This window comes from Equus caballus, chromosome 1 (genome assembly GCF_041296265.1).
Source record: "Equus caballus isolate H_3958 breed thoroughbred chromosome 1, TB-T2T, whole genome shotgun sequence".
Taxonomy (NCBI): Eukaryota; Metazoa; Chordata; class Mammalia; order Perissodactyla; family Equidae; genus Equus; species Equus caballus.
In genome coordinates this window covers 34,831,549-34,854,429 of record NC_091684.1, presented here as the reverse complement: position 1 = coordinate 34,854,429, position 22,881 = coordinate 34,831,549, and the positions used below count along the sequence as shown (strand labels likewise).

Here is a 22,881-nt window from a genome sequence, read left to right as displayed (position 1 = left end):
TTTCCTTCTTTTTCTTTTTGCTCCTCTAATTGAATAATATACAGTGACCTGAATTTTGGTTGAATGACCCTCTCTTCTGCTTGATATAGTCTGCTGTTGAACACTCCAATGACTTTTTCAGTTCAGTTATTGTATTCTTCAGCTCTATGATTTCCGTTAGCTATTTTTGCATTGTCTATCTTTTTGTTGAAATTCCTACTTTGTTTACTTATTGTTTTCCTGAACTCAGTGATCTTTATGACTGTTATTTTGAATTATCTTTCAGGTAAATCATATATCTCCTGTATCTTCATTTTTCTTTATTCTCCATGTTGCTGTCTGCACATTAGACAAAATAGCCATCTCTCTTAGTCTTCACTGACTTATCTTGTCCAGCAGGAAATCTTCACCAATCAGCCCAGCCAAAGATTCTGTAGTTCTCTCAAACCTGCATGTTAGTCCAGCCTCCTTTTTCTGTTTTAGCAGCCACCAGCTAGCTAGAGTATGTTGAGTCCTGTCAGTGTTCCAAGCAAGCAAGACAGAAGCCAGTTCCTCATGCATCCCAAAACAGTTTTGAATGCCAGATGTGCATTACAACTCCTTTGCTCCTCAGGGAGAGGCTGGGAGCTACAGGGTTCCTGACCAATTATACAGGATTTTGCTAGGGTTGGTATTTATGGTAAGAGTAAGTATCTGCATTTATTTGTGGCTTTCATGTGGCTGGATTCACATTCACTCAGGGTACAGCAATTTTTCAACTAGTTTCTGGACTTTTTACAAAGGGAATTGATTCATGCGTGTTGTGAATCAGTGTATCCACTGGGAGAAGGAGAGTCTAGAGCTTTATACTATGCTATGTTGCTTATGTTACCCCTTATTGTGTAAGTTTTTACAGATTGAGTACTTAAAGAATTGGCCCATTTCATCTAAGTTATCAAATTTGTGGACAAAGACTTGTTTATAATATTCTTTTTTATGCTTTTAATATACATAGTATGAAAGTGATGAACCCTCTTTTAATTCTGACATTAGTAATTTGTGTCTTCTCTCTTTTGGGAGGGGTAGCCTAAGTATGGTTTTATCAATTCCTTTGAACTTTTCACAAAAAACTGCTTTGGCTTCATTGATTTTTTTCTATTGATTTCCTGTTTACAAGTTCATTGATTTCAGCTCTGATTTTTATATGTAATTTTCTGTTGTTTACTTTGGATTTAGTTCCTCTCTATTGCTGATCTCAATATTTCCCTAAAGGATGATGGTGCTCCTGAACACAATTTCTCTCATTTTAAAATCCAAACTCAAGCAACTCTAGGTGATGTGCAGCCAGTAGACCATTTCTGCTCTTACTTTGTCCTTCTCTGTGCTTATCATCATCAGGACCACCATGACCTCTTAAGATTATTTTCTTTCATTTCTTACTGTATTTGCACATAGGAAGGAAAGTCTGAAAACTGAATCATCAAATTATATATTTTATTTAGAAAATGCAGAGGAGAAATGGCTTTGCATTGGTATACACTAATCATCTTGCTTTATTTCATATTGATGACATAGCACTACTCAATATTAGATAGGTATTAGCATATATGATGGCCAAAACAAACGTTGCAGAGTATAGAGAATAGCAGATAGAGTATGGAGTATATGCAGTGAAACTCAGGAAATTCTCCTTTAATGGAGATTGGATATTCCTGGATCTTGGGAGAATAGGATGATGAGGAGAGAAGAGGTCAGCGAAGGTATTCCCAGGAAGAAGGTGACGAAGAAAGGAGGTGGACCATGTCCCAAATGAGAGGGAGTTGCAGACATCATCATAGGAAAAGTCAGGTGTTCAGACAGTCTCACACAGGAATGAAGTAAAGCTGATAAGAAGGTGGCACAGAAGCAAATCCATTTGCAACAGGTGTGGTGTCAATGTCCTTTGGATCAACCACAGATTTCAAGTTAAATTTTTGTAAAATGGTGGTCAGGAATAAAAACAGCTCCATGCGGGCCAGGCCCTCTCCTGCACACACCCGTTTTCCTGAAAATAAACATAGAGTAGATACTCCTTGAACACTGTGTTCTGGCTATCATAAAGAGCATATGCAGTAACTATTTGATAAATGGTTGAATGGATGTATGGAAGGCAGGATGGCTGGATAAACAGATGGACAAATAATGGGCACACATGCTATACAACTAATATTTTATTTTAACAGATATCCTTTTTTCAACAAGTATTTATTGAGCATCAGTACTATTCCAACCATTTCATTAAGTATTCTTACATTATAACTGCTCTTTTGATATTTCAAGTTGCCATCAAGCTTTCCCAGAAACACGCACACATTGGTTGCACTTTCTGTTCCTAGTCATACGTTCCATGATCTTTCTTTCCATTCTTCACATCCTCTGTTCCCTGCTTTAACTATACCTACTCTTCATTAATCTCCAACACACAATGAAGTTTCAATTTTTATGTCACACTCCTAATTTTGGCTAAGCTACACTTCTCATATTTTTTCAGTACCTAGCTCAAATTTCTTTTCTGAATTTGGAAGAACTGGGTCAACTCTTCAAAGCTCCCATGATGTGGCCCAATAATGAGGATATATCATGAAGAGGGAAAGTGCATAAGCATTGAGATTAGTACTCCTAACTGTGAACAAAGTGCAATTCCACCAACCCCAGGGTGGGTACTATGTAAGTTACAACTGATCACATAAAGCTATCCTGTCTTTTGAAGTACCAAAGGAAATAAAGTTTCATTACCTGCTGAGAAAGCCATGAAGTAGTCGCTCTTCTTAAAGTTGCCACTCTCATCCAGGAAGTGACCAGGGTCAAATACTTCTGGATTGGGGAATTCTCTGTCATCGTGCAGCACAGAAGTCAGTGATATTAATATGGTTGTGCCCTGGAAAGAACAGATAAAGATAAATAGAGTTATCAAAAAGTCACGGAGCTGGAATATATGTAAATAATTTAGTGCAATCTTATGATCTATAGAAGAGGAATCCTAAGTCTAAAGAAACATAGTGGCATTTTGAGCCAGACAGAACAAGGAGTAAACAAGGATAAGTTTAAGTTTAATGGCAGTGATGTTGCTAAAGTGAACTCCAATAGCATTTGAAATACTGAGTATATGGATCCTATGGTACCAGACCTTCTGAATCCATTCTGTTTATCACCACGTGTGGACACTAGTGTATGTCCCATCAGCTCTTTATTTTATCTTTTCATTTTTCACTACTCTCATATGTGGATTATGGTTTAAAGTGGAAGTGTCTGTTGGAGCTTGAAACACCTGGAGTTATCTGTTCATAGGGCTTTTGTAAACAGACATCTGATCTAATTAAAAATAATCTCTTCTGAGGTAATAACAATAAGTACAGTAACAACTATTAGTGCATATCATTGCCAAGCAGCTTGTTTGTCTTAATTTAAAAATATGAAGTAGACTCCATTACAGATTAATCCTAGCTTAGAAACACAGAAACGATGATAAAATTAGAACAATCATTTTGTAATAGTTCAGCTTAGGATCATCAATTGAGGCAAGTTTTATCAATTAATGTTAAAACTGTTGGGTGAATGAATGGAAAGCATGATATTCAATAATCCTAAATTAGTATGCCATAGATTTTGATTAATTAAATGCAAAAACAGAACTTCTGCCTTGGAGAGATCTGCCAGATACCACTTTATTGTGTGAGAAACATAGCACAACCAATAATGGGATAAGTGACATTATGTGACCCCCGCCTCACCAATGACCTTCAGTGGGACATACAAAGCACACTTGTGTAGTTCTCCTGCCAAAATCAAAATGTAAAAAAATATCACACAAAACCAGCCTGAGGAATATTTTACATGACTCATGGCCTTGGCTCTTCACAAAGTTAAATATACTGAAAGAAAACCTAGCAAGGGGAACTGATAATAGGAGACAAAAAGAAAAGAAAACCAAATTATGTGCTTGTTCCTTGGCTGGATACTGAATTGCAAAGAAAGAGAAAGCTATAAAGGATATTCTAGGAAAGTTGATAAAATTTAAATAAAAGCTGTACATTAGATAATATTATTGTATCAATGATAACTCTTGAGTGTGAATGCTATTATTAATCTGTATACAAAAATTATTCCTATTGAAATATACTGACTGAAGTATTAAGGTGTTGACAGATAAATAGATACATGGATATAAAAGTAGACACGTATACAAATTTATATACTACATATATATGCACATGTTTTAATGTTTTTAGATTAAAAAAATTTTAATGACATGTTGGGGTGAAATTACACCCATTAAATTTATCATATAGAAGGTCTAAAACTTTATTTTTAAAATTATTTGGTTGTATATTTTTTAACAATATAGGAATTTCTTTCCTTAAGATATAAAAGCAAAAAAGAAAGATACAAAAGCCAATATATTTTTATTAAATCACTTGAACAATTGGATATTCACAAAGAAATAAAAGGAGGCATGACCATTACTCTGCACCATAAGTAAAATTTACCTGAATGGATCAATGATCTAAATATAAGTGCTAAAACTGTAAAGCTTTAGAAAAAAATAAGAGTAAATCTTTGGGATCCTGTGCAGGCAAATATTCTTTAGATAAGGCAAAAAAAAGTGCGAATAAACCTGACATCATTGCAAAGTGTTCTATTAGACTGATTGTTTTATAACAGACATCAACAAAAAATAACCCCTGTGGAAATCCAGCCTACTACCTGTTTTTATACAGTGCACGAGCTAAACATTTTAAATTGAAAAGATCAAGGAAGAATAAAATTTTGTGACACTAAAATTACGTGAAATTTAAATTTCAGTTTCAATAAATATTGAGATATAGCCTTTCTCATTTGTTTACATATGCTCTATGACTGCTTCCATGCTACAATGGCAGATTTTAATGCTGCATCAGACACTTCAAGGCCCATGAGGTCTAAAATATTTACACTCTGGCTCTTTATATAAAAGGTTTATCAAAACTTGTTTTAGACCATTATTTCCACCTAGCTCAATGGTCCCAGCCTACGATAGAAGAAATCACTTATCTGATTCATAAGAAGGTAGAATCAGCCACGCAATGTTGCATATTTTTCTACTGGGATGCCCTATACAGGATGGAATGCTCATTTCCAAATCTGATGTAATGGATAGAAAAGATAGGCAATCTCATTCTCATATCTACTCCATTATTTCCCTTTTACTTAGAAATACAAGGAAAAATAAGTTTGATTAAGTATTTCCCTTAGACCCCAATATTAAAAAAGAAAAGTCTTCTCCTCATTGTGTTCTTTGTTGAAAAAAATGAGTGGGCTTGAAATCCTAACCCTTGTACCAAATCTATAATCATTGAGGTAAGTTTCAACACCTCTTGGTAAAGTCATCAATTCTGTCTTCTCCAAAGATTGGCATTAGTATTTGCAGCCTTAGCAAAGCCATTGCTTTCTTTCTTCAACAAAAACAAATTTTGTAATATTATTTTTTAAACATAATAGTAATATGTCCTGGTTTCAAGTGAACTGGAGTAGCTTGTAGTATATCAACTAAAAAGTCTGAATATATACAGAAATTGTAAATCTGCTGAGACAAAAATTTGTCTCAAGATTCCATAGTTGGGAGAATCTCAGAGAGGTAAGCTGATACCTACAGTTGATTTTAAGTCTGTGTCAATGTCCAAATTTTAATCAAAACAAGAATGTTCCATCATTCTGACTGCCTAGTAGGAGAGGGATAAACCCTTTCTGGAAGAAGATAAAAACATCATCTGAAACTGCATTTTTTCATACATAATAATTAGCACCTAACTAAAAGTTATTAAGCATTTTAAGAACACAACTAAGTGGCCAGCAGAAGAGGATGAGACAATAAAAATAAATCCATGTTAGAGAACATTTCTCACCTACTTTATAAGGCCAGCATTACCTTGACACCAGAAATGTGACAAGAAAATTATGATGAAGGAAAACTGCAGGCCAAAAATCTCTTATGAATATAAATGCAGAAGTTCCGAACAAAATATAGCAAATTAAATCCAGCTGTGTGTGTATACTGATAATATGACTATTTAGTGGGAAAAATGAGGCCAATGCATACAATCATACTAATAGATGCAGAGAGTCAACATGAAAAAATTATATACACATTCATGACCAAAAAATCATAAAAGATAAGAGGGTAAACTTCCTAATCTGAATAAGAATATCTACCAAAGTGTACATAAAACATCGTTATCAATAGCAAGACGTTAAACCTCCGATCTCCTACAGATCAGAAGTGAAACAAGGATGAAACAGGAATATTAACTCAGGTAACAGAATGATGTATATAGAAATTGCAAATTAGTCTAGAGACAAATTATTAGCAATGATTTTAAATTTAGCAAGTTTGCTACATACAAGGTCAACAAAATAATAAAATGGATTATATTTCCATATATCAAAGAATTGGAAAAGCCACTTTAAAAATTTACAACAATAATATTAAGTATCTAGGAAAAACCAAAGATTTGAAAACAAATGCATTGAAAAAATTATTGAGAAAATTAAAGAAAGCCCTCCAAAATTGGGAGCATATAACATGCCCATTAATTAAAAGATTCAATGTGTCATGACGTTAAGTTTTTCCAAATTGACCAAATGTCACCTTGATAAAAATTTCAGCAGAGTGTTTTGGTAAATTAACAAACTCTTACTAACATTCATTTGGAAACGTAGACAGCTAAGATTAGCCAAACAAAGTTAAAGAAGAACACATTTGGAAGACTTAACACTGCCAGCTCTCAAAACCCACTATATAGCATATAGTCTAGACGTGAAGCAAATCAAAATCCATAATGCTGCCACACAGTTGACTTTTGTACTTCTCTCATCTCGTATTCATAGAGGACTGGACCCATACTGTGAAAATTGGAACTTCAAGACCACTAGGGTCAGTATAAGAGAAACAAATGTTACCTTAGGGATAAAGTAGTTTCTGAATTTAACGTCACGAGTCACTGCATGGGGCACATTGGTAGGGAGGAGGTCAATGTATCTCTGGATCTCATGCACCACAGCATCTGTATAGGGCATGTGGCTCTTGTCCTGCATGCACGGGCTCCGGTGTCTGCCAATCACACGATCAATCTCTTCCTGGACTTTAGCTGATAAAACACAAAGAAGACTGATGGAAAAAGAGAAAAATGCATACCACATTTTCATGTCAATTCAAGGATACATGAAGCATTAGGAAAGTGTCCCAAAATCATTATAAACATCAGTTATACACCCAGGAATACACCTAGACATAGAGAGATAATTGCTATAATATAGATAGATAGAACTCTCCCACAAGCTAGGTTTAAGATCCATCTATAAATACCTATATATCAGCATACATGATAATACAAACAGAAAAGATGAAATGTTTCAAAATATAAATGAAACATAATTGTCAAGAAATTACAGTCCTTGCATAAAGAAAAACAAAAGCAAATATTAATTTATACCAAAATAATATATGCATTGAAAAGTTAAATTATAATCTATGTACCTTTGTGTATGTGTGTGTGTATAACTTGCAGTGGTGCTCTCTTTCTCCAAGTTGCCAAATGCTACCACTTTGAACATCCTAGCACTTTCTTAAATTTATGTTCTATTTCTAAATAATGACTCTCGGTTTCTATTTCTTACTTACCTCTTTTTAGACAATATTTGACTTCCTGGTATGAGAGGTGAGAATTTACATCTCCATCCCTGCCTCATACAAAATACACCCACACACACACACACAAGTCCCCTTGTTCTACTTCCCCTATATATTTAGACCTCAATTTTTGACTGTTAGAATATTTATTTTGGTATCATTCTGACTATATAAACAATGTTCCCTGGTAAAACAACTATGATTATGTTTCATTTTGGGTACTTTCTTGGACTTAACCATGTTTCTAGTTCAATTGTTAATTGTCTATATCTCAATTTAGAATTATTCCCAAATACTGAGGTAGGTGTTTCCAACTCTTAATAATGACTTCTCTATTGTTAGGACATTTCAGATAATTCACTGCTTCTCTTTTGTTCTTGGTGTCTCCCCTCACACCTACTTTATCCACCAAATCCATTTTGAAATGGGTATTTTCTAGGCCTGGTGTCTACCAACCTCCCTGACAATTTGATTCTCCTTGATGAGTTCTCCTGATTCCTTGAGCCCATGACATCTTCTGACTTGACTTCAGACATTTGGATGAGAAAGGGGAAAGAGGGTGTAAAAATTTTGTCAAACATATAGGTCTGAAAATACCCTCTGTTTATTAATACACAATTTGATAGTTGCTCTCAAGAATTCTGATACTCTTCTGAATCCTCTCCTTACTTATCACCTGAAAAATCTCTCTGAAAGTTTTGGTGATTTTATTAGTGGTGTTCTGAAATTTTATGACCCTGTGTCTTGGGTGGATGTTTTCATTTCCTTCACTCTGCTATTGTCAAGAGAATTTTCTACCTGAGTCGCAAAACATGGAGGGTTTTTTCTCCAGAACTGTTCACAATTAATCTGGCTTCTAAATTTCAGAAAGCAGGATGGAAAAAGGAGCTAAGACTCTCAGAGCTCAAGAAATAGATTCTTACTTAACCTTTCTCTTCAGCCCTACAACTCACCCTTTCCCTGTCACTGCCCAGTGTCCCTGAGTGTAGGGCCTCTTAGGTTCATTTTCTCTGGAGAGTAATCCTTCCTCATCCTGTTGGGGAAAAACAGTTACCTGATAAAAGGGCATGTTGAAGGGTCCCAGGCAGGGGACCCTTCTCCTTCTATCTTCTTTGACACTTGGTACTTCCAAATACCAAACCTTATAGGGATGTAAGGACACAAATGACTTGTCCTCACTATATAGCTTCCTCTTCTGACATTCATGTTACAATTTCATCCTCTCTACTGAGTTCATTTTCACCCCTCAATATGCTCTCTCTGTTTCAGAAATTTGTTGAGGATTTATCGGCTGTTTCTTGACCTCTTTCTGTGCAACTTTAAAAGGCTAAATCTCATTTGTAACAGGTTATAGTCTTTTCATTGGGACCCTGACACAGGACAAGATGATGTATGTTTCTAAATTGCTGTTCATAACCGTAACTCTTGAAAGATAAATTTCTAACACAAAATTTTTGGTAAAAGATAAAATCATTGACCCTGTAAAATTCTTAGCTTGGCAAACACCACTTTTCTGGGAGCAGTCTTCCGGAATAACAAAATTCCTTTATGCACATCTTAAGACTGAATAGCAACACATTTCTTGTGAATCTAAGTTTGTAGAACACTTCCTAGAGTATGGAAATTATCTCAGGAAGTCTCACGAAATCTCTAGGATTTCCACTTATGCGTCAATAGGCACTTTCCATTTCTCTATCCTGGCTTTAGAAACTGCATTTTCCGAATGAGAAGCTCTCTGCAAGAAAGTACCTACTGTTCAAAGAGGCCTTTTATAATAAAACCAATATGCAGTCCCAGGCCAATACATGCTATCTGTGCCTGCCACAAATAACCTCCCATGAAATCCAGACACTTCTTTATTGATTTTGCTACTGCCCACATTGTTCTTACTCCTCTCAGTCATTCTCCTGTATTATATGAAGATGTCCCATTATTTTATGTTCTCTAAATTTGTAAAAATTAAGCTGGTTGAATAGATATTTAAATAATGAAGGCTTGCTAGGGAGAACAAGATAGAATATACTTGCAGAGCCTTTCCAACATCTTTTCTGAAATTCACCCTGCTCATTGTGTTGGTCATACCTATGACCTCTGGGTGCTTCAGCAGGAGGAGAAGTCCATATCTCAGGGTGGTGCTCGTTGTCTCTGTCCCAGCTCCAAACAAATCAGATACAGTGATTTTTAAGTTTTCAAAAGTAAACTCCGACTGTTGATTTTGCTTTTCCTACGAATGATTTGATAAAATTATTGGGCAAATTAATTTGCCAGAATTACACTTAATCCAAATAACTCACATTGTTATAAAATTAAGCCAACATATAAGCTGCAGCGTGCAACATTAGAATAAACTATTGTATGGTATGGCAAGAGACTGTAGATCAGATGACTTAAGCATCATTTTATACTGGTTTATCCCTCACTTGCTTAAAGTGAGCCTCTTTTATAGATTGGTTAGCTATGCAGCATAGTTTTTGCCAGTGAAATGTAAGGAGAAGGCTGTGGTGCCACTTCCTCTATTTTTCCTTCTTATTCAAAACAAAAATGTGAAGGAGGTAGAAGAGACATCATCTTGGGACAAGAGGGTTGAATCATGAAGTTAGCTTGTATACTCTGTATAGGTGAAGAAAAATGGAAGGTCTGATGTTTCAGGGCTCCTGGTGTTTCAAAGTTACTGTACTGCACTACACTGACATATCACAAGATTCTTAGTATGTGAAGTAAATAAACCCACTATTTGTTAAAGCCATTGTTAATAGTTTTTCTCTTATTTGTAGACAAACACAATCTTAATGAGTCAAAACAGGTAGATAGGGTTATATCATGAAAGATGTTATAAGGCTGAATCAAGATTTTATAATGCTCTTCTTTGTTAAAAATTTATATGAAATCAACATTGTCTGTAGACTATGAAGGTGAAATTGTGCAAAAGCTAATATTGCAGCTTAACCTGAAACAAATCATAGTCAAAGAGAATGGATTCACAAAGACAATATAGAGTCATCACTATAGTATTCCATATGCAACGAAATAGGAGCTTAGTCTAGCAAACAAATACAGGAATGAAAAGGAATATACAAATTGAAGAGACACTACAAACATGAATACAGAGTTTCCATAGGGGAAAAAAGAGATAGTAGGGATAATGCAAATTTCAAGGCTGACACACTAGTTGAATACAGCTCACATAAATTGGAAGTTGGGAGAGAGACAGCAACTGATAAAGTAACACTGGTTTACAATTGAGGAGACGACGTGACACAGAATAGAAAACAACAACTGGGCAGTTTTAAATACTGAATAGAAGGATCATTAACATACAAAAAGTACGTTTTTTGCAAACATGTCCCTAGGCTGCATTAATTTCTATGATGCATTTATAATCTCCAGGGGTCGAGGGGCATGTCTAATATTATGTAATAAACACAATTAAGACAGACTAAACTCTCTGAATGTTTGCACTTGTTAGACAAAGACTTATCCCCTTTGGTAACATTGGCTTCACATAGTGTTTTAAGATTGTCAATTAAAAAGTATTCCAAGTACTAAATTCAGTAAGAAGAGCAGTGTACTCATAAAATAATATTAGTATTTCCATTTCTTGAAGTGTATTTGGAGACACAGTGGTTACATGCACATAGCCTATCATTATTAAGCTGTACAAAGCAACGTTGAAACAAATTATATAAAACAATATTGAAAGAAATTAAAGAAAACCCAAATAAACAAAAAGACTTTCCTTGTCATAGATCCAAATACTCAGTATTGTTATGATGGCATTCTGGGAGTACTGGCACAAAGATGACATAGAGGATGTTCCAGGAACCAGTCCCTCCACTGAAACAACTATTGGCCATGCAAAAACTTTCTTAGCAACTATTTTGGCACCCTAGAGACTAGTTATCCACTTGAAGCATCCAGTGGAGTACTTAAGTAAAAGTGTCTGGTAAATATGACATCTCACATAGTGGCTAACATTCCTCATAACCTAGTTCTAAGTCAGACAGTTCTGGAGAGTATGGACCATGTTCCTCATGCAACTTGCATGTTCCAGAGTGAGCAATAGGGACCACATTCTTCAACAATCAGTCTTGCATGTTTTGATCACAGAGAGGCTGGCACAGAGAATAGCCAGTGTTCCAGTCTCCTCACATTCAAGCAACGTCCACAACAGCTTTCACTCAGGAGATAAAGAAACAGAACAACTTCTTTTTCTTTTCTTTTCCTTTTAGATTAAGGTATTTAAGAGAATATCTGTAAGGTCACTACCTGACTATGGAGATAATAGAACAGAGAGTCAAGTGATCACACAGGAAAAGAAAAATAGTCTTGGCAAAAATAATTTGGAAAAGCTGCCAAACAAATGGATGAATGCAGTCTTCATCAAGTAACAGCAACTGCTGGGAGGCAGAAAAATCTTATTTCCAGAGTTACCACATTACAACATATTAAATGCTCTGTACTCAACAGCAACAAAAAAAATTAAAAGGGATACAAAGAAACAGGTAAGTATAGCCCATGAACAGCTAAAAAAAAAGTTGATATAGATGATTCCTGGAGAAACTCAGACATCAGACTTACTAGATAAAAACTTAAAGATAAATGTCTTAAATACCCTCAAAGAGCCAAAGGAAATCATGTACAAAGAACTAAAGAAAATCAGAAAAGTTTATGAGCAAGTAGGGAATATCAATAATGAGAAAGACGTTATAAAAAGGAATCAAATAGAAATTCTGGGGCTAAAACATACGATACCTGAAATTTTTTAAAAATCCCCAGAGGTTTTCAACAGTGGAATTGAGAAAGCCCAAAAAAGAAATAGAAAACCTGGAGACAAGAAAACAGAAATTACCCAGTTGAAATATCAGAAATAAAAGGGAAGGAAGAAAAATGAACAGAGCCTAAGGGACCTATGCAACTCCATCAAGTGTATCAACATCTACTTTATGGAAGTCTCAAAGAACAGAGGGAAAAGGAGCAAAAAAAGTATATTTGGAGAAAGACTGGTTGAAAACATCCAAAATTTAATGAAAGCCATGAATCTATATATGCAAGAAGCTGAATAAATTCCAAAGGATAAACACAAAAACACCCATGCAAAGGCTTATTTTAATCAAATTGTCAAAAGACAAAGACGAGAGAATGTTTAAAATTTCAAGAAAGAGGTGACTCATTATGTACAAAAGGATCCTCAGTAGAAGAAATTGATGATTTTTTAAGAAACTGTAGAGGACAGAAATCAGTGTATGTGTATATGTAAAGTCTTGAAAGAAAATAACCCAACCAGCAATTTTATATCTGAAACTATTATCCCTCCATAATAAAGGGGAAATTAAGACGTTATCCAAATAAACAAAAGATGAGGGGTTCCTAATTAACAGATCTGACTCACAGGAAATGCTAAAGAAAGTCAGCTTTCAGGTTGAAACCAACTGGACGATAACTCAAAGCCATATTAACAAATAAAGATCCTTGTCAAGGATAACTATGTAAGTAAACATAAAAGCTAATATTATTGTATTCTAGTTTGAAACCGTCTTTTTATTTTCCATGTTATTTAAAAGAAGAATGCATAAAATAATCATTATAAATATATTTTACTAGGCACACAACATATAAAGATGTAATTTTGGACAACAACAAAATAAAGGGAGGGTGAATTTGGATGGGAGCAGAGTTAACTTATGTAATTTGAAGCTCCTTTGGAATTAAACTAGACTGTTATAGATTTAGGATGCTAACAGTAATCTCCATTGTAAGTACTAGAAAATTAACTAAAACATATACAGAAAAAGAATTGAAGAGGGAACAAAAAAACATACACTTGAAAATATTGATCAAATAAAAAATAAGGCTATATTGGAGTAATTGAGAAACAAAAATGACAAAAGGCATCAGAACAAAAAATAACAATGGAATGAAATCCTTCAATATGACTAACCACCTTAACTGTTAATTGATTTAAATTCACTATTTAAAAAATAGATATTTAAAAAATAAAATTTTTAAAAGCTGTATATATAAAAATAATAGAACATTACTTACCCTTGAAAAAGAGACACATCCTGTCATTTGCAACAACATGGACTGAACATGAGGGCAATAGGCTAAGTGAAATAAATCAGATAAAAACAAATACCACATGGTCTTACTTATTTGTGGAATCTAAAACATACCAAAAAATAAATAACTGAACTCACAAATACCGAGAATACATTGGTTGCCAGAGGTGCGAGCTGGGGGAATGGACAAAATGGGTGAAAGTGGTCAAAAGGTACAAACTTATAGTCATAAAACAAGTAAGTCCTGGGGATGTAATGTACAAGATGATGACTATAGTTAGTAATACTGTATGTATATTTGAAAGTTGCTAAGAGATTAAACCTTAAATGTTCTTATCACAAGAAAAGAAATTTGTAATTATGGGTGATTATGGACATTAACAAAACTTACTGTGATCGTTTCACAATATGTACATATACATATATTGAATCAGTTGTACACCTGAAATGAATATAATGTTACATGTCAATTATATAGCAATAAAAAAAAACTGTTATGTTGTCTGCAAGAGACTCACTTTAGACCCAAAGACACAAATATGTTGAACAAGAAAGAGGGAAATTTATCTTTTAAGCAATGAATAGCCAAAGGGAGTTGGAATGCCTATACCAATAGAAGAAAGAATAGATTTTATTTAAAAACATTTTTTAAAAAACCATTGAGAACATTTTATACTGGATAAAAAAGTGAATTAATCAAGAATCTATAACATTATACACATTTATGTACCAAGCAAAAGAGGCCAAGATATATGAAGCAAACATTGAAAACACTGAAGGAATAAATAGAGAGCTCCACAATAACAGTGAGAGACTTCAGTACCTTACTTTCAATGATGGATCACACTTCTAGGCAAAAGATCAATGAGCAAATATAAGACTTGAAAAACACTAGAATCAGCAATACTAATGAGCATATAAAGAAAATGCTAATGAATAACAGAATATATATTCTTCTCCAGTGCACATAACAACTTTCTCCAAGATAGACCACATGTCTCACTAAACTGAAAAAGATGAAAAATGATACAAAGTATCTCCTCTGACCACAGTGGAATAAGGCTGGAAATCAATAATAGAATAAAAACGAGAAAATTCAAAGATACTTAAACATAAAACATACATCTGACAGTTCTGCATGTGTGGAGTTTGGAAGTTGCAACTCCAGCCTAATAGCAAGTATAAAGCTGAGCAGAATGCAGAATCAAGAACTCTTCTAACATCTATATGAAAGGTGAGGACAAGGGAAAATCACAGCCCCAAAATTAGAGAAGTGGACCAGGGAACACAGGGAGCCACAACTTAGAGAAGACACTCATGAGTGGAAACCACCATGAAAACCGGTGTGAGGGTAGGAAAACCTGAATTGTAAAGGAGAAATTACTGAAGGCTCAGTATGGACAATTCTCAAAGAAAATCTATGAGGTGACCCAGTCATAGAGGGGTCCCCACAATTTTATGAAATTTACACCAAGAGCTTAAGCAAGTTCTCACAGTAAATATTTGAGAAAAATCCCACCATACTTCCACCAGGAGGAGGGCAAAATGTACCATTTTTAAATATACCAGAACATTCTATTCTTCTTAAGAAGACCTGGATTCAGGACAATCTAGTCGACTAGAGCATAACATGCTAGAATATTATCAGAGTCAAACTGACTTAGGGAAAGAGGAACACTAAATCCAGTCAACTCTAGCCTTCCATGTGGGAGAAGGGAAATAGCCACTCTAGCTATCCTCTCCCACCTAGGGAGGGTAAGAAACACTTGTGAAGTTCACAGTCCAGAGGCATAGGCTCAGTGAAAGTCTGAAATCAAATCATAAGACTATAAAGTGCTTTCCTTCCCCCCACATCTCACCACCATATTACTAAATGCCTATTTACAAGAGTTCCTTTTACTCGGTACACCATATCCAGATAGCAAGAAAAAATCCAGCATTCCCAAAGGTAAAAACACAATTTGACAGAGAAAGCATCAAACCAGGCATAGCAGAGATGTTGGAATTTTCAGATCACAATTTAAAACAACTATGATTAATATGCTCAGAGATTTAATGGATAAAGTAGAAAACACTCAAGAACCAGATGGGAAATGTAAGCAGAGAGATGGAAATCCTATGAAGGAACCAAAAGGAAACGTGAGAGATCAAAAATACTGTGACAGAAATGAAGAACGTTTTGATGGGCTTATTCATACACCAGACACAGCTGAGGAATGAACCTCCAAACTTGGGGATATCTCAATAGAAAATTCTAAAACTGAAAAACAGAATAAAGAGTTAAAAGAAAAACATATCTAAAGACTATGGGGTAACTACAATACATATAACATAGATGTGACGGGAATAAAAATAGAAGAAAGAGAAAAAGAAACAGAGGAAATATTTGAAACAATAATGATGAAGAATTTCCCCAAAATTAATCTCAGACACCAAACCATAGATCTATGAAGCTCAGAGTACACTAAACAGGATAAACGCCCAAGAAAACCCAAAACCCTACACCTAGGTATATATTTTCAAACTACAAAAAAATCAAAGATAGAAAAAGTTTTGAAAGAAGCTAGAGGAAAAAAGCACCTTACCTATAGAGGAACAAAGATAAGAATTACATCTGACTTCTCCTCACAAACATACAAGGAAGAAGAGAGTGGAGTGAAATGTTTAAAGTGTTAGAGAAAAACACACCAACCTAGACTCCAAACCCTACAAAATTATCTTTTGAAAGTGAAGGAGAAATGAAAACTTTCTCAGACAAACAAACTTGAAGGAATTTGTTGACAGTAGAACTGCCTTACAAGAAATGTAAAAAGAAGTTATTTAGAGAGAAGAAAAACAACATAGGTCACAGCTCATATCTACATAAAGAAAGAGCTACAAAGAAGGAATAAAGATAAAATAAAAAGTTTTATTTTCCTTAATTGATATAACATAAAATTTTGTTCAAAATAATAATAATGATGTATTAGATTATGTAATGCTTATAAATATATCATATATAAATATAAATGCTTATAGAAGTGAAATAAGTGACAGCAATGATACAAAGGATGGTAGGGAAGAATTAGGATTGTTTTGTTATTATAAGATACATTAATCATGAAGTAGAATAGTGTTGTTTGAAAGTGTATCAGAACATCAAAATACGTAAGACAAAAACTGACAGAACTGCAAGGAATAGCATCAAAAAGAGTAAAATACTTAAACTTAACCAAGGAGGTGAAAGATCTGTATGCTAGAAACTATAAAACATTGATGGAAGAAATTGAAGAGGACACAATTAAAAGGAAAGATATCTCATGCTCATGGATCAAAAGAATTAATATTGTTAAAAATGTCCAAACTATGCCAGAAATCTACAGATTCAATGAAGTCTGTATCAAAATGTCAATGGTGGAGCCAGCCCCCTGGCCAAGTTTTTAAGTTCGGGCACCCTGCTGTGGTGGCCCATGGTGTTGCCGGTTTGGATCCTGGACACTGACATGGCACTGCTCATCAGGTCATGCTGAGGTGGCACCCCACATAGCAGAACCAGAAGGACCTACAACTAGAATACACAACTATGTACTGTGGGGCTTTGGGGAGAAGAACAAAAGGAAAAAAAGATTGGCAACAGATATTAGCTCAGGTGCCAAGCTTTAAAAGAAAAATTCAAATGGTATTTTTCACAGAAATAGAAAAAAATCCTAGAACAACGACAAGACCCTGGATATCCAAAGCAAATTGTAGTCCATTTAGTGTCACGGGCATGCTTTAGGGAAGTTGCCAAAGTACTTTATGAACACTGGGCTTTGAAGTTTAGTGGAAAAAACACTGGACAAGGTCAATGGGATTGAATCCCAGTTCTGAATTCTGGACATGTAAAGACATTGAGTCAGTGATCAAAAACCTGACAAAAAAGAAAGGCCCAGGACCAGATGTCTTCACTAGTGAATTCTACCAGATATTTTTAGAACAATGAAAACCTTTCCTCCTTAACCACCTCCAAATACAGAGGACAAAAGAATACTTCCTAACACATTGCATGAGGCCAGCATTACCAAGATACAAAAGCCAGACAAAGACATCACAAGAAAAGACCAATCTCCTTTATGAATATAGATGCAAAAATTCTCAATAAATTACTAACAAATCAAATCCAACAGCACATTAAAAGGATTACACACACATAAAAATCTGATTTTAAAATAGTCAAAAGAATTAAATAAACATTTCTCCTAAGAAGAAATGACAAATTAGCCCATGAAAAAGTGCTCAGAAACAATAATCAATAGGGAAACGCAACCCAATTATAACACCTCACACCCATTACATAGCTAGTATCAAAAAAAAAACATACAGAAAATAAGCATTGGCATGGATATGGAGAAATTGGAATACTTGTGCTCTGTTGGTGGGATATATAATGATGTAGTCACTGAAAAAGAGTATGGCTGTTCCCCCCAAAATTAAAAATAGAATTACTATAAAGCCCAGCAATTCCATTTCTAGATGTACACCCAAAATAGTTAAAAGCAGAATATCAAAGAGATACTTGCACAACCATAAGAATTATTCACAATAAACAAAAGGTGGATGCAGCCCAGGTGTCCACTGACAGTTGATTGGATAAGTGAAATATAGTATATAAATGAAATGGAATATTATCCAGCTATCAAAATGAAGAAAATTCTAACAAGTGCTACAACATGAATGAATCTTCAGGACATTATGTTAACCGAAATAAGCCAGTTACAAAAGGGCAAATACTGTATGATTCTACTTAAATGAGGTATATAGAGTAGTCTAATTCATAGAGACAGAGAGCAGAATCATGATTTCCCAGGGCTAGGGAGAAAGGAAATAGGACTTATTATTTAATGGGTACAGAGTTTCAGTTTTGCAAGATGGAAAGAATTCTGGAGATAGTTGTGATGGTTGCACAACAATGTGGATGTACTAAATACCACTAAACTACATACTTAAAAATGGTTAAAATAGTGAGTTTCATGTTCTGTGTATTTTACACCATAATTTTTTTAATTTGAAAATTATACACCATGACCAAGTGGGATTTATTCCAGAAATGCAAAGGGGATTCAATATAACAAAATCAATCAGTGTAATACAACACATTGTTCGGATGAAAAGAAAACATTTTCACTTCAATAGATACAGAAAAAGCATTTGACAGAAATTAACATGATGGTAAAAAAAACACTCAGAAAACTACAAATAGAAGAGAACTTCCTTATCCTGATAAAGTGAACTTATGAAAAGTCCAAAGCTAAATGATACTCAGTTGTGAAAGACTAAAAGGATATCCCCAAAATCAGAGGGAAAACAATGATGTCCACTTTCACCATTCCTGTTCAATAGCCCTGGAAAGGCAGAGATGTCAGCAAAATGGCAGAGTAGGAAAACCTACCTCTCACTCCTCCACAGAAACACTGATAAAACAATGATTTTGCTACCAAAATACCTTGAAGAGAAATTCGGAATCCAGTAAAGAAGTAGAAACACCCTAGAGGAGCACATACTGAGAGTATTCACATTTATACCAGTAAGAGCAAGTTTGCTTTACCCATCTCAGTTCCTCTCCCAGATAAGCTTAGCTCAGCACTGAGAAGATCCTCAGTCTATGATTTCTCTACAGGAGGAGAAGTGAGTGGAGTGTGTGCCTGGCTGCCTGGCCTCCTGGCCTACAAGGCACCCTCCATAGGGGCAGTTTTTATCTTATCTCATACTAGGCACTGAATCATCTGCAGAGCCCTGTGCCCAGGGACAGCTGGAAAAAAACAAAGGAGAAGGATAGCCCTTTACAGCCAGCAATACTCCAAGAGATTGCGAAAGGGGCAAAGATCTGAGGGTTTTCCTTCACAAGGAAAGGAAGAAAGTGAAGAGGAGCTTAAAGTCAGCAATTCAGTGCACTCAGAAGGAGGAAGTTTCTGTGTGGCCTCAAACTGAGCACTGAATAACCTGTAGAAACTGGTCCCTAGGAACAACTAGGTGAAAAGTAAAGGGAAGCGTGAGTCATTACAGGCAGCACTGCTCTGAGAGATTGGGAATAAATAGGTGCAGAGCTGAGGTTTTTCCTTCACAAAGAGGGAAGTAGAGGGAGCCTTATCCCAGCATTTCAGAGTGCCTTCCATGAAGCCAGTTTCTATCTTGCCTCATACCAAGCACTGAGCAAACTGTAGACTCAGTTTCATAAGACAGCTAGCAACAAAGAAAAGGGGCAGAGATCCTCCTGAAGGTGGCACTACTTGTGTATTTTGAAAAAACCACAAAGCTGAGGTTTTTCCTCTAGGAGTGAGGAAAGGAGGTGAAGAGCTCTTTTCCCCAAGCCTTACAGTATTGTCTCATGGGGGCAGTCTCTATCTTGCCTCATATCAAGTACTGCTCACTAGTGAAAGTCTTTCCCAGTCAAAATCATTCCATAAAGAATAGCAAAGACTGCTGCTTCATCAAATGTGCAGATAACAAAGCAAACCTACAAGAAACATGAAGAATCAATAAACACAACACAATCAAAGGAAGAAAATAAATCTCCAGTAGCCAACCTGAATGAAACCTTCAGGTATCTGTGAACTGCCTGACAAAAAAATAAAAAATAACCATCTTCAAGAAGTTCATTGAGTTACAAGAGAACACAGACACTTAAATAAAATCAGGAAAATCATAAAGAAAAGAGAAGCTCAAAAAGAGTGACACAAGGCTGGCCCAGTGGCGTAGTGGTTAAGTCCACATCCTCTGCTTCAGCGACCTGTGGTTCATGGGTTTGGATCCTGGGTGTGGACCTACACACCACTCATCAAGCCATGCTGTGGCAGCGTCCCACATGCAAAATGGAGGAAGATTGGCACAGATGTTAGCTCAGTGACAATCTTCCTCAAGCAAAAAGAGGAGAATTGGCAACAGATGTTAGCTCAGGGCCAATCTTCCTCACCAAAAAAAAGAAGGTGATATAAACAGTAAAAAAATACAAACAGAAATACTAGAACTGAAGAATACTGAACTGAAAAATTCACTAGAGACATTCAAAAGCAAATATGATCAAGCAGAAGAAAAAAATCAGTGAACCTGAATACAGGTTACTTGAAATTATCCAGCTAGAGGAGAAAAAAGAGAGAAAGAATGAAAAAGAGTGAAGAAATCCTTACTTAAGATTTCCCATTGAGCAAACCAATATACAAATTATGAGAGTCACAGGAAGAGAAGAGAGAGAGAAAAAGAGAGAAAGACTATCTCAAGAAATAATAACTAAAAACTGTCCAAATCTGGGGAGGGAAATCCAAATTCATGAAGTACAAAAGAATCCAAACAGATTGAATTCAAAGAGCTACACACCAAGATACATTATAATCAAATTGCCACAAGTCAAAGACAAAGAGAGAATATGGAAAGCAGCAAGAAAAAAGTGACATATTACATACAGTGGAGTCCCCAAAACACTGTCAGCAAATTTCTCAGCAGAAACTGTGCAGGCCAGGAGAGAGTGAGATGATACTTTGAAAGTGCTGAAAGACAAAAACTGCCAAACAAGAACACTCTGAAGAATGTTCTGCTAATGTATTTGTGCTCTGATGTTGGATGCATATATATTTACAATTGTTATATCCTCTGGATGAATTGATCCTTTTACCACTATATAATGACCTTTTTTTTGTCTCGTGTAACAGTTTTTGACTTAAACTCTATTTTGTATAGGCTGTAATTGAAGGAATGGAAAGAGATATTCCACGCAAATGTCAATCAAAAGAGAGCAGGGGAGGATTTTCTTACATCATACACTCTATGGCCTGCCTATGCCGGGAAGCAAGTCAGCAGCCCTACCCAACTGCTGAGCCCAGCCGCTAGCATATGTATATCAAAAAAATATGTTGTATACTTTAAATGACACAGTTTTTATGTGTCAATTATACCTCAATAAAGTTTGGAAAACACTATTTTTTTAAAATTGTACTGGAAGATCTAGACAGACACGAGGCAAAAAAAAAAAAAAAAGATAGAGAAGGCATCCAATTTGGATAGGAAGAAGTACAACTATGTCTATTTGCAGATAACATGATTCTGTATATAAAATCCTGCAGAATCCACAAAAAATTACTAGAGATAATAAATTAATTCAACACAATTGCACAATACAAGACCTATGGAAAAATCAGTTATGTCTCTATTCAACAGCAATTAAACACAAATATCAGTGTGTCTCTACACCAGTAATGAACATCTCAAAATGAAACTAAGGAAATAATTTCATTTACAGCAGCATCAAAAAGCATGAATAACTAATAATCTATTTAAAAAAGGAGGTGAAAGGCTTATACACTGAAAAATAAAAACCATAGCCAAATGAAATAAAGAATATCTAAATAAACGGAAGACTATCCCATATGCAAGTATTGGAATATCTAATATTATTATGGCAATACTTCCTAAAATAATCTAACAGTTTAATTTTATATCTTCCATAATGCTTAGAGTAGATTCATGCATACAATGGGTACTTAAAATGCTTGTCAGCATTACTTGCCTGACCATCAAAAGATCCCTGGTAAATACAGAACTATTTAATGAACCACAAAATACACAAATATTCAAATAACTTAGCTGCAGTTAACATTTTACCTGCTCCATTTTAATCAGGAAACAATCAATAAAGTCCCGAGGATTGTTAATGTCCAGAGATGCCTGGTGTTCCTTTACTTTCTCCAAAATATAACTTCTTACATAAGCAACATTTTTAAATAATTTGTCAGTACTCCCTGGGAAATACTCAAGGAGAGCAGGAAAAGCATTGCAGATCTAGAAGAGAAAACAATAGCTTATTAAATAAAAGGTATTTAATGGAGACATCTACCATCTGCCAAGCCCTGGTTAGAAACTGCACTATAAATATTAATAAAATATGGTGCCTGTCTTGAAGAGAAATTTTTATTTGACACATACATTATTTTCTATGCTGATAAATGCATTTGAGGCAGAAAATTCTGACCAGAGGATCAAAGATAAATATTTCCTATACTCATACATCATCTTACAGTATAAAAACATCTTCATTTCAATTCACTCTTTTTACATCAGTTCTTCCCTACAATTTTAAAATATGAAATGGCATGAAATGTTATGATTCACATTATGCAGATGCCACACACAACTCAACATTTTCTGTATAAA

General features: G+C 35.0%; 1 protein-coding gene across 2 annotated transcripts in view; it reads right to left on the bottom strand.

Moving 5' to 3' along the window:
- Nucleotides 1-1,435: 1,435 nt before the first annotated feature.
- Nucleotides 1,436-22,881, bottom strand: part of CYP2C92 (cytochrome P450 2C92) — a 78,342-nt gene continuing 56,896 nt past the window's right edge. Inside the window, 5 exon segments of one of the 2 annotated variants that reach the window (NM_001101652.1) lie at nucleotides 1,436-2,002; nucleotides 2,734-2,875; nucleotides 6,934-7,121; nucleotides 9,746-9,887; nucleotides 22,333-22,509. In NM_001101652.1, the coding sequence (NP_001095122.1) occupies nucleotides 1,821-2,002; nucleotides 2,734-2,875; nucleotides 6,934-7,121; nucleotides 9,746-9,887; nucleotides 22,333-22,509 (831 nt within the window). In that variant the 3' untranslated portion in view covers nucleotides 1,436-1,820. 2 annotated transcript variants of the gene reach the window in all.